The sequence below is a fragment of the Lissotriton helveticus genome, chromosome 3_1 (genome assembly GCF_964261635.1).
Source record: "Lissotriton helveticus chromosome 3_1, aLisHel1.1, whole genome shotgun sequence".
Lineage (NCBI taxonomy): Eukaryota > Metazoa > Chordata > Amphibia > Caudata > Salamandridae > Lissotriton > Lissotriton helveticus.
In genome coordinates this window covers 2,101,319,667-2,101,332,223 of record NC_136061.1, presented here as the reverse complement: position 1 = coordinate 2,101,332,223, position 12,557 = coordinate 2,101,319,667, and the positions used below count along the sequence as shown (strand labels likewise).

Genomic DNA, 12,557 nt, shown 5'->3' with positions numbered 1-12,557 from the left:
CGTAACACAATGGGCGAAGCCTCGCACTATGGCATTTCTAGTCACTTTCATAAGGTTCCCGTTAGAGACTGACGTGTGGAGGGAACCTCAGGAAGTGACGCTTTCAACGCTACAAAGGCTGGATGGCTGTTGCTGGGGGTAGGCGTTTACAGAAATAGCATTGTTTGAAGTATTATTAGCCTGGACGCCCATCATACCCGCTTGGTAAGTTATCTTTGTTTGGCTTTCAGGTGCCTGTGTGCAGGGCACAGGTCCTAAACCAGCCCAGTTGGTGCGCTGCAAATAAAGCAGCCACACGCCTTGCTTTTCTGACCATGGTGCCCAAAGTAACCAAAACACAGAGCTCCAAAAGTGAATAAACAAGGAATGCGTGTGAGAGAGGGGGGGTGGGAGCAGGAGGTGAGCCCGGGAGTGGTGCATGCACGCGTAGTCTGCTCATTTTCAAGCACTGCACTTGTGCTTGTGGCACGCCCATGCTCGCTCCCCCAAGGTGGATGCCGCCACGAGTGTGTGCTTGAAAATTTAGCAGAGCGACGGCTAAAGGCCCTCCTAGGCAGCGCATGTCCGCTGCATAGGCGAGACCTAAAAAGCATTGCCTTTATATCCTAATGTCGTGCATTGAAGGATTACTTGCTATTCCTGAAGACAGTTTCATGTGTGTGTATATTTGCATGCTTCCACAATAATCTGTGCCTGCGTTTAGGTAAAGAAAAATGTAATTTATGTCTCTACCGTTCTGTTTCAGATAGGTTAAATTTTACATTTTTGTGATCCCAGAATCCATGCTGTAACATGACTTGTGTTTCAGTAAATATGAACTGTTTAAGATAATCTAGATGGAAGGTCCCTGCGTTGTTGCACTGTTCTGTTGTGGTAGTATCATGGAGATCAGCTGTTTGTGCTGAAACAGTGATCGGGAAAAGCTAGTGCAGTGGTGGCTCTGATGTTCTAGTGGCATTGATGGAATGTCTGCAAGCAGAGTAATACAGCATGGTGAAGTCTGGTGAGCGTAAAATGCTGTCTGTGAAGTGCCCATCTTGGGGGGATTGGGTGAATTTTGATTTGTGTGAGAACCTTAGACTTCAAAGAGTAGCGAAGTAGATTTGTTAGCGGTTGCGGGGGAAATATCGCTGTTTATTCAGATGTCTGGTGGGATTATTAGATGAGGTACAAGAGCTATGAAAGCAGTATTTTAATTTCGCAGTTTCCGTACATCTTTGGATTGCATGTGCTCAGTTGTGTGACTATGGAGAGGTGTGAATATCTGTCAAGTAGCACCCTGAAAAGTGTGTGTGTGTGTGTGTGTGTGGTGGCGTGTTACGAAGGGATAGATGTGTGCATGTATACATTTTCGAAAGATTAGGTGAATGGGTATACGCCTGTGTGAGACAAAGTTTAGCGAAATGCATGGCTCAATGTTCAATAAGGATATTGGTTTAGTGTTGGTTCCCGGCAGCATTGCAATCCACCCCCAGTTGTTCCCCAAAAAGTTCCACCTATTTATGCTTGGTGCCCCTATTGGCTCCTTTGTCTCTACCGATATGTGCAGGAGATGGGCACACATCATACTTATCCTTCTGCACTTAGCCTGCATCTAATTCAAGAACAGTGTGACTTAATGAAGTTAATGGGCCCTGTGTTTCGTGTGTTGCGTGGCTTGTTTCGGGACATGCCTGCATTAATGTTGAGGACTCAAACCAAGTGCTTGCTTTTGTGGCATTAATGTTTTCCTTTGTTTATATCTAGAAGCAGTTGAGATCCAGATGCTGATGTCCTCGTGCCTTGCCTGCCTCCCTGGTCTATCTGCGGTTCTTCCTCATTGGCTTGTGCGACACCTGAGATAAACCACATGATACTCATGACTGCTCGAGAACTGGGCGAACATAGACTGGACACTGAAAGATCTTGCTTGCCAGAGGAGGGACTGGAAGACTTTGCCCTCTGAATCGTCCAGTCTAGCCTTCACCTAGGACGGTCAGACCTTCTCATGGATCGGACATCTGCTTTTCTACTTGTTCTGTGGACCTACGTGAGCGGACTTACACTGGTCGTTGAGGTGGTGATGGGGCAGAAAGTTTACACGAACACTTGGGCTGTTCATATCCCAGGGGGGCCAGAGGAGGCATATCTCGTAGCTAAGAAGTACGGCTTCATAAATCATGGCCAGGTGAGTTTAGCTGGTGCTAGGCAAACAGAGGTTCGCACTAGGAGTTATGTACCATGTGATGGGCATTCACTGATATGTTGTTGAGAGAAAAATGACTGCACGTGTTCTAATGTAATTCTAGTATTGCGTTTTTCAAATGATTTTTTAAATTAATTTATCTCTTCCAGTCCTTCTAATTTGTAACATAGCTGTAGACCTTGAAGTTCTGAGGCTTTCATCAGCTGAGGAAACGTTTTTTTTTTTAACATCAAAGAAAATGTAAAGTTGTTTTGTTTGCAACTGCAGCAATCATTAGCAACCCCCATCTCTGCAACCTCACCCGAAATTAAAATGCCAGTTTCCCCTAATATTTTATCAATGCAGGGTCTTGCTGTTGTACATGGGCATTTGTTTGCTTTGCAGTTGGTTAACATATGGTTTTGCTCGTAGACTGATTAATTTCTTTAGGTCGAGCCTAGCGCAGCGTGCATGCGCTGCTCTAGGAAAGGGCATCTTGGAATCACTCCAGATATTCTGAAAGCGTATGCGTGTGGTTGTCTCATTCTATTGGCCTTTGCTTGTGGCTTTCAAAAATGAAAGCACGCAATTGGCCAAAGGCGGGTGCATGTCCCATTGTTTCTGAAAATGTTCACTCCCACGGCCTCCAGCTGTCTGAGGTGGGCAGTGGCACGCAGGGTGCCATCTGTTGTGGATCACGTTTTCTAATTAGCGATGATGCTTTCACTTTCGCCGCCGCGCTTGTTTAAACTTTCCTTCCCCGCTCCACAGCGGTGTTCATTCTATCCCTCTATGTATTTTCTTTTAACAGCACGGCCTGCTGCTAGATGGCCTTTCTTTTCCCCTCGGCTTCCAGTTGGTTGGCTACATAGTAGGCGCACATGCACTGCGACGTCGCTGTTCTTACTTGCGCTCTTCGGTGGCTTACTCCGTTCACTCCACATTCCTTATGCACATTTTACAAGGGGCGAGGCCGCCTCGAATAGCGGGACTATATGGTTTTTGTGAGTTGCAGGCTATGTGCATCTTCTTTATAGTGCATTGTCTGTCCGTGAGGGGGTTGTAGTCCGGATTTCATCACTCAAATAGTGAGCAATGGCACGGAAGTCGAACATCGCAGAGTCTGGTTATAAACTTGCCAGTGCTTGGTGGTGTTGTGGACACGTTCAGTTCCAAACACAAGTTAAACTAAAAAAGTAAAGACTGCAGAAAACAGGTATGCAACTCTGGAGACAGCAACACTGCTGCGTACTGCTGTGTATCCTACACGAAATCTAGTGTTTTACTATGGCCACTGTTTGTTGAACACCTTTCCTCACCTCCTCTTACCTACTTACAAGAGCCTCTTCTAGTGCCCATATCACTCACCAAGTTTCCCTTTTAAGATGTCTGACTCTTTCGGTTTCTCCCCCTCTGCCCTGGCTGCAGCTCCTCCTCTCCGTCTTAGGCACACAAGCCCCTCACGGACCTCAGTGAACTGCCTGACTAGGAAGGCTGCGCAGTAGTCAAGGGTTCTGCTGCAATCCGCGCTGTACTAGTGCTTTTTTTTATGGCGACCTTCATTCCATGCCCTCCTTGGAGCCCTGTGAGACTAGGGAGGCTGCACAGGAGTCCGGAATTCCACTGCCACCCTCCATGCACCTGTGCCCTTCCTGGCATCCTTCATGGCAACCTTCATTGCATGCCCTTCTCGGAGCCCTTCTCTCTGTTCCTCTAAAAACCCTCAACTGTCTCCTGCTGCCCTGTCTTCGTCTTACCAATGTCTTCACTGAGCCCACTACTGCCTACCATCACTCAGTTGATCTCCATGCACCTCCCATACTCCATTGACCAATCCAATAGGTCTCCCATTGGTGAGACCTATTGACATTGCCAATGCTTGTTTTGTGTGTAGGGATTGTTTTGTGGTCTATTTTGTCCCAGCGTACTACTCATATGTTCATTTGCAGGGTTGGTCTGTTTGCACCTTTTTTGCAGCACCCTGGATGTATAGATTTTTCTACATGAGATAGAATGTGGAACAAAGCATTCCTTCCTATTATATAACACCCATCACAGACCGGAAGGCGCCATTTGCATTCTCTTCTGTATCCCTGCCGCCTCCCCTGTAACTTCCCCCGTAGGCTCGATTCTCAAAGTATTTTCTGTCTCCTAGCAATTAATTGGTTAGTCCAAACTAAGTCTGTCACCAAAATACTTTTGGTTCCTTAATCTCTTCTCTAGGGCAGGAAATGTGGCCTAACAGCCAGAGCTGCTGATTTGGAAATGGGAAACCAGGTTAAAATCCAGGCCTCTGATCAACATCCTGGGATTCTGGGCAAATCACGTAATCTCTCCGTACCTAAAAGATGTAATGTAGTCTGGTGCTCCTGTAAAGATTTGTAATGCCCTTGGACTAAGTTTGAGCTATATAAAACTGAAATAATAAAATATCAAGTCTATTTAATGCAGCATGTGTACTGGTACCTCTCAAAAAAGGAGCTTTGGGTTGTATCGGGCATCATCTAAATTGCAAGTACATAAAGCACACCTTGCATAAACCCCAGAAAGATAAAGTATTGCCATGTGACTAGTAAAAGGGATATATGCCAGAGATCAAAATCAGTTCATGAAAACTAAGCAAGGACCGTAGGACAATCCAGGAAACATGTAAACCTCGAACATTAGCGGCAATGTTGCGGATTTCTGAATAAATGTGTATGAAACAACATAACTCCCTGCTGCTTCAACTCCGTGGCACTGGCTCCGCCCTTTCACGACAGTTCGGGGCGGGTTGCTGAAAAATAAAATGGTGATAAAGAGCCTTTACTACTATTTTATTTTTCTGCTCTGGGGTTGGTGGGGAGACACTCCTCCGCTTGAATGGAGGAGTTGCTCCTGTTAGGCAGTGATTGACCAACCCAGTTACTGAAGCGTGCTCTTATTTTGATCTATATATATATAATCTATCTATCTCAAGGCAATTGTGTAGAAACGCGTAACTGAGGAATAAACTCTTTCCTTGTACTGACAGACCTTTAAGAGTGCGTTTTCAGTGGTAACTTCGCAAAGAACATTAAGGTCCGGTTGTGGTTTTTGCCAGCATTACGCACCACCTGGCACGGGCTCGTTTCCAGAAAAAACTGCTTCTGTGGACCAAAAAAAGAAACCAGTATATATGTATGTATGTATTTCTTTTTATATAATAAACCTGGAATCTTCTTTCTTTCTGCCCAGACTTCATCTCCGCAGAGGGGGGTACTCTAGGCATTGCAACTTTATTCCCGGTCAGCTATTCTCCGAGTCCAGCTATCGGGGATCTGTCTGTTCCCTCATTCAATATTAGACAATCCTGACGCTAATCCTTCTCGTGTGCTTGCGCATTCCTACCCTACTGTAATTATTTGATGGACTTCAAATGAACCGAAGATTAATCAGGTGAAATTACAGCAGGGGTCAGCTGCAGTGGGGCAGCCGAGCGATAGCACGACTTGCTCCACTAATTGCTTCTGCATGTTTGAAATGGATTCTTGGAAAGGGCTAAAGTCTAGTACAGGGCGACTGGGACGAAGGCTTTCTTTCCCTTTTATTTCTATTTTGGGATAGTTGTTTTTCAAGATCTCACTACACTCTGGTTTCGGCCACCAGAAGATGGAGTGTGTTTTTGTCACTAGTAGCACTGTTGATTCAGTTTGTTGAACATCGTACTTTGTTGGTGCACAGAATAGAATTATGAAGGAACCAGGTATGGATTTGACATCTTTTGAAATGCCCCATCCTCCTGTCGTAGGAGGTTGATGATAAAAGGAGCCGTAAGCTTAGAGATCTTAATTCTAGCAGAGATATTCTGGTGGCACCGAAAACTGAAGTGTGAGTCTCGACGAATATATGATTATACCACGATTTCAATTACCACGCATGGCTTTACCACGCAAATTTTACATCGCAAGTGGCTTTACCACGCTGGTATTTACAACGTAGGATTTTACTACGCCTAGAAACGTCTTACCTGCACGTCTTTCTCTACGAGCCCTTACTTCCATCCTCCATTGAAACAAGCGTCAAAACACGTATACCAAAATAAAAAAAGGACTGCTTTTTTGACGTACACGGCACGTCTTTGGGGGAGGCTCTTTCCTTTTTCTTTTAAATTTATGTTCGTTTTTTTTTTAAAGTAGCCTGCTTGTTATTTTTGGGGGGGGAGACCCCCCCAGCCCCCCTCCGAGCCCCCCCCCCCTCTGCCCCCCAAGCCCACGCAGAACGACTTGAAGGAATACCACGTCTCCCCCCCAGCCCGTGGTAAAGACGTCGTGGAAGACACCCTGCGTGGAAGGCACCCTGCGTGGTAAGTGTCACGTGGTAAACGTTAGTAGTGGTAATGCCTTCGTGGTAAATGATGTTTCCCGTCTCGACGGGCGCTGCACCCGTTTATCACTGATTGAGGTGTGACTGACTACACAACATGCAAGTGTCTCGTCCCTCCACCCAAGTTCGTGCCTTCAACCCCCTCTGCAGCATTCCCCGGACTCCAGCGCCATGAGACCGTTTGTTGTACACTTGCTTTACAAGTTCATTTAATATAACATTTTAACATAACTTTAATATATTTTTTCCACCCAAACCTCTGTGTGGATAACGCTGCACTACACCCGCCCTGTACTTCAATTTATTGTTGTCTCATATAGTGTTATGTTGCACAGAAAAAACTTCACGTTTCCATAAAAACGCTTGGACGTTTATTAATTGATTAGTTGGGTGTTTTGTGTACATGCTATAGTGAAGTTTAAACCTTTCCTCTTACAAAGACAGGGGAATTCGTCCATTTATGCCTGCCAGGTGCTAAGGTAGCAAAGAAAGGCTTGTGTTCCGGGCTCAAATTACAGTTCACCAACTATAAATTGTTTCTACTGTATAAAGTATATTCCAGCTAGTGGAATTTTGGGCAGTGGGCTTTGTATGTCTAGTGTTTAAAAAGTGAATGAAAATTATAGTGGGTCAGAAAATATGTAATACTTGTCAGGGGTAGTAGTAAGAGCTATATAAATGCAATTACAATAAGCACTGTTATTGATCAGTTACCAGCTTCAAGATGCAATATTAAACCACTCCCCATAACCGGTCCTTAAATAGCCAGATAAACCCATGCCAGCTGCTGGATCAAGTAGATACCATTTGTAACTAGGCTACAAGACTTTCCTCCGAGGGTATGACTAGTTACACTCCCTCCTGCACGCTTTGTTTTCCTTCAGTAGACTGCCATAAGGCATGATCTTGAGTTTTCGACAGATTTGCAGCCATCACTCCACCAGCTTGACTGGGATTTCTCAAATCTTGTTCTGTATTCCCAAACCACATCCTGCCCGTTACAGATTCTGACCCTTACCTCACCCTCTGGTATACAATTTCTCATTTGTACACATTCTTTCCTTTTTCACTGGGACTTATTGATTAGAAATATTCTCCAGGCACCTTCTGCCACGAATAAATGGCAAATGGTGGATAAATCGATATATGAACGAGTGAGAGGTTGAAATGGATGCTTGGGTGATTGGCATATGGATCATTTCTCAAAGAAAGGGGGGGGTAAGAAGTAAGGGAATGAGACCACTCCACTTTCAAATATGCAGACAACTTAATCAGAGGGTAGTGAGGCCACTATGATGTCTTGCCTATCCTGTTACTCCTTAGCGATTTTTAAAAGGACTGTTACCCACTGGCGTTTCCTCGTGTGGCATGCTTCACCATTGAGTCCACATCTAAAGCATGTAATATGCCTGAATGGGCTTAACCTCTAGAAGGAGGGTGCACATCTAAGGATGATACCCTTATCAGGATCTGTATGCAACCCAAAAGGATTCTTTAATTGACAACTGATAATAGGTTAAAAACATATGTGATGCCTAATTAAGACACCCCTGGCATCCAACATATCGTGGTCAACATGTTTCAGCCATCTTAGCCCCCACTGGGTCGTGATTTTCTTCAGGACCGTAACTTAAACGATCCCGTCAAACAAGCTATCAGTCATTGGGTTGTGTCTAATGATTTTTTTCCTATTGATTTCAAATGAAAATTGTGAAAGGAAATGCACGCATTTGTGCACCTTGTACACTTACTTACTCCTAAGTTCTAAAATTTGCTGCGTGCCTCCACAGTGCGTCACGGCACTCGACTCTGCACCTCTCCACTCTGCGCCTCTCTACTCTGCACTACTCCACTCTATACCTCTATTCTACACCACTCCTCTCCTTTCTACTTTACACCACTCTATTTTATGCCAATGCACTCAACACCCACGCTACTCTACTGTGCGCCACTGCACTCTATGCCGCAACACTGCACTCTGTGGCACTCCACTCTACATCAATTCACTTTACTCTGCACCACTCCATTTTACCCTGCACTACTCCACTCTGCACCACTTTACCCTGCACCATACCACACTCCACTGCACTTTGGGCCAGTGTACTCTGCATCGCTCCACTCTGACACTGCACTCTATGCCACTCTATTCTACTCCACTCAATTCCACTCTGCTCCACTACCCTCTACACAACTCTATTTTACCCTGCATCCTTACACTCTGCAACCCTCTAATCTATTCTACACCACTGAACTCTGCTCTACTCTACACTCTACCCTGCACCAATCCACCCTTCACCACTCTCTTCTGTCACTTCACTCTCCTCTGAAAAAATCTACTGTCACTGCTCCCTATTCTGAAGCAATCTACTCTACACCCCTGCACTCCACTCGAAATCTACTCTGCAATAGTGTATTTTACACCACTTCACTCTAGGCCACTCTACAAAACTGCACTCTACTATACTCCACTCCAAAATGATTTACTCCACCCTACAATACAGCTGCACTCTACAACACGACTCCACAGCGCTCTATGCCACTCCACAACATTCTATTCCACTCTGACACTCCACACTATGCCGCTCAACTACAACACTCTACTCCACTCTGTGCCATTCCACTCTCCTACACTACTCTGCTCTATGCTAGTTCATTCTATGACCACCTACGCCACTCCACTCTACACCGCTCTGCAATACTCTATGCCACTCCACTCTGGCATTATACTCCACTCTACTCCCGCCATAGCACTCCACATCACTAACTCTACACACACTGCATTTTACAACACTTCACGCCACTCTTCTTTACCCCACTAGCTTTTAGCAGTGCTGAACAGCCACGCTGCTGTACAACATGGCTAAAACATAGTGGCAAGGCCAATAGCTCTTGCATAGGCGAGACCTATTGGCTCCTTCAATCCGTGTTGCTTTCTTGCGGAGCTGCTTGCGTAGGCTGTGCAGTATTTAACAACCTTCCCCTTGCCTCTGACCCTCACTATCAAACAAGGGTACTTTCTCACAAGACACCCCAGCTCTCAAACTCACCATAACATACTGCCTAGGTTTATTTATTACTGTCACTCATAAAGGTGACTTTTTTTATTTTGGGAGTTTTTTATAGCGCAAACATGACCCGAACACGGTATCAGAGCGCTGTATAAAAATTGGGTACGTTTTAGATACAGGGAGAAATGCAGTAGCGAATAGGCAAGCAGAAAGCATATACAGCATAATAATCGGCAGACCTATTAATGCTCCGGATGTGCCTCCGGAAGGTAGTTCAGCTGCGTGGCTATAGGGCTAGTCTTGAAGGAATCTATTCAGCACATGCATTTTTACTACTTTTTTTAAAGGAGAAAGTTGAGGGGTTAGATCTGGTAGCAGGAGGCAGTCCTTTCCAAATTTGTGGGGCTTGGCCGGAGAAGGAGCGGTTGTAAGTTTCATTTTGTTGATGCTGGTTGTTAAAGGTTAATGTTTCGTAACATATATATTGTTTACATCTTTTCCTATATTGTTTACATCTTTGCTCAAGTAGTGGTCATTGCACCATCTGCGCAATCAATTTTTAAACTCTGGCACAGAAGGCTAAAATGCTCAGTTCTGATCTAGGAAGGATGAGCGTTCTGGTCCTACTCTGGCATCAAGACAACTTTCAAAATAGGATTTGAAAGATAGTCTACTTAAACTGCAAAGCAATACCAAAGGGAATGATGGACAGAGCGTTTGAGAAAATCAAACACATCCCCCCCCCCCTCACACCCACCCCCCAACCCCCAGTCAACTGATCTGGTTTTAATCCATCACTATTCTTTAGCTCACTCCACCACCCCAGTTCAGACATGGCCATATGCAAATCAGTCTGACCCTGTGCCTCATGGGAACAGTTCAGCCCGAACTGCCAAGCCATGTCTTCCCTGGACTGGAAACAAGCATTCTGGGACAGGTTTCGGATTCATAAGCCTCATCAGCCAGGCTATCTTGAATCCAGTGGTAGAGTGAGCAAGGGACCCACGTCTGGGCATACCCTGCCAACTTAGGGTGAACAAAGCGATACCAAAGGGCATGATGGACAGAGCGTTTGAGCAAATCAAACACTCACCCCCAGTCAACGCCACTGGAGTCAAGCTATCCTGGCTGAAGATGGCTGATAGCCAGAAACCGGTCCTAGGATACTTGATTCCGGTCCAGGGAAGACATGGCTTGGCAGTTTGGGCTGGACTGTTCCCATGAGGCACAGGGTCAAGACTGATTTGCATATGGCCATGTCTGAACTGGGGTGGCTTGGTGAGCAAAATAACGATGGATTAAACCCAGATCTGTGACTGGGGTGAATGTTTTGCCATTGTGCAACATTCCGTCCATCTTTTGTTTTGCTACTTAACCTGAAGACATAAAATAGGGAAGTGAATAAAGTAGAGAGGACAATCGAACGTTCAGTGCTCCTTTATATAGTGCTCGTGCTGCAGAGCCCCTTCGCAAACTCCACAGTGCGGATGTGAACTGGGACGAAGCGATATAACCAATTGCTAGAGGACACACAGCGAGTGGACATTCTCTACCCGTGCCGCATCCTACTTAAGGATGGGGAGTCGTTAAAAATAAGTTTTTTCTTTATTTGATTTGATCACTCTATCTCTGGTTGAATAAACCTGTCTTTGTTAAAGTGGAGAAAAACAAAAAAATGAATTATTTTTATTTTAAGAACCAATTGGCTTGTGGCGCCTTTCCCCATATAGTTATTCCTCACCCTCTAGTCCCTTGTTCATAATTTCCTTTGATGCAGTAGAAGTCTATCTTTGGCCTGTTCTGATTTTGAAATCTGCTTATTTTGGGCTTGGTGGTTTGAATTTACCAGTGTCTGCCTCTGAAAGCAGCAGATTGTCCTGTTGTAAATGGCTGTTACTTCGTTAATGAATAGTGGGTTGTGGGATCTTCAGGCTATGGTGGCTTCCAGCAATATTCTGTTTTCCTCATTCCTGGGACAGTGTTTTCATCTATGCTGTTCCACCTCCTTTTTGGGTCCAGGCTAAAGTGCTTATTCTGTGCTTGTGATTCAGATGGCCCCCTGTCTGTGTTTTTGTTCTGAAAACTTTGAACATTACAATGGTGTCGGAGTGTTGGCCTGAGCACAGGCCTGCTCACTACTACTTAGATAGCCAATGCACGTTATGTTGTGTAGCTCGAGAGGTCAAAGGTAGCACAAACTGGCCTCGCTCAAGGACTTCCCTGGAAGTGTTGAGGTGTTGCTTCCAGATCCACAGATCTGTTACAGGCAGAGAAACGTACATCGGGGAATAGCAAAATATAGATTTGGAAAGATCCTTCAGAGGATCGATGTGGGGTTTTTGATTTATCATTCAGCATTTTGTGTTTCTGAAATTGAAGCTGTAATGCTTCCTGACCACTGTCCTGACTTACACCAATTTGGTCACTGTATCACGAGAGATGGGCGATAGCGGATGATCTAGATCATATTCTAGACCGCTTAACGAAGCGTTCCTTTCCTGCTAATGTGCGTCTTTCCACTGAAGATCAGCTTTACAAGAAGGGCCTGCTATTTGGGCCTGTGGATACTGGTGTTAGCGGATTCTTACTTAATACTGAGCACTAAGGCACACGTATATAAAGCTGTACCTATAGTCCTACCGGTGAATTTTTCAGCCACTTCTGGATTCCTAATGTTCGTATGGCGAGCCCTGCATCCAGACTACCTTAAATTGAACTCTGAGCAATTGGGCTCCGAACGATGCATTTGTTTTCCAGCCCCAAAAATTACCCTTTTTGCTGTTGGAGTAGCCCAGGAATGGTGTTCAGCTGTGCAGGGCTCGCTCCTTTCATCTCACCACTGCGTCACATCTTTTCCTTCCTTCCTGTTGCTGTGCTCCATTATACTAATGGATGTGTTGATGCACACTATCCATACTTGAGCCGTGACACTTTGCTCTCCTCTTTGACATCAGAGCCTCATGAATGGTAGCATATTGGGTGCGCCTCTGTGGTTAAGTGCTTCAATGTATGCATCTTCAGGTTTTAAGTTGGCGTTCAAT

At 45.1% G+C, this 12,557-nt stretch overlaps 1 protein-coding gene across 1 annotated transcript in view; it reads left to right on the top strand.

Annotated features, from left to right (window-relative positions):
* Nucleotides 1–12,557, top strand: part of FURIN (furin, paired basic amino acid cleaving enzyme) — a 369,349-nt gene that overhangs the window by 32,771 nt on the left and 324,021 nt on the right. Inside the window, exon 2 of the mRNA XM_078683275.1 lies at nt 1,747–2,167. Within this exon, the coding sequence (XP_078539401.1) occupies nt 1,988–2,167 (180 nt within the window). The 5' untranslated portion in view covers nt 1,747–1,987. The remainder of the gene's footprint in view (nt 1–1,746; nt 2,168–12,557) is intronic.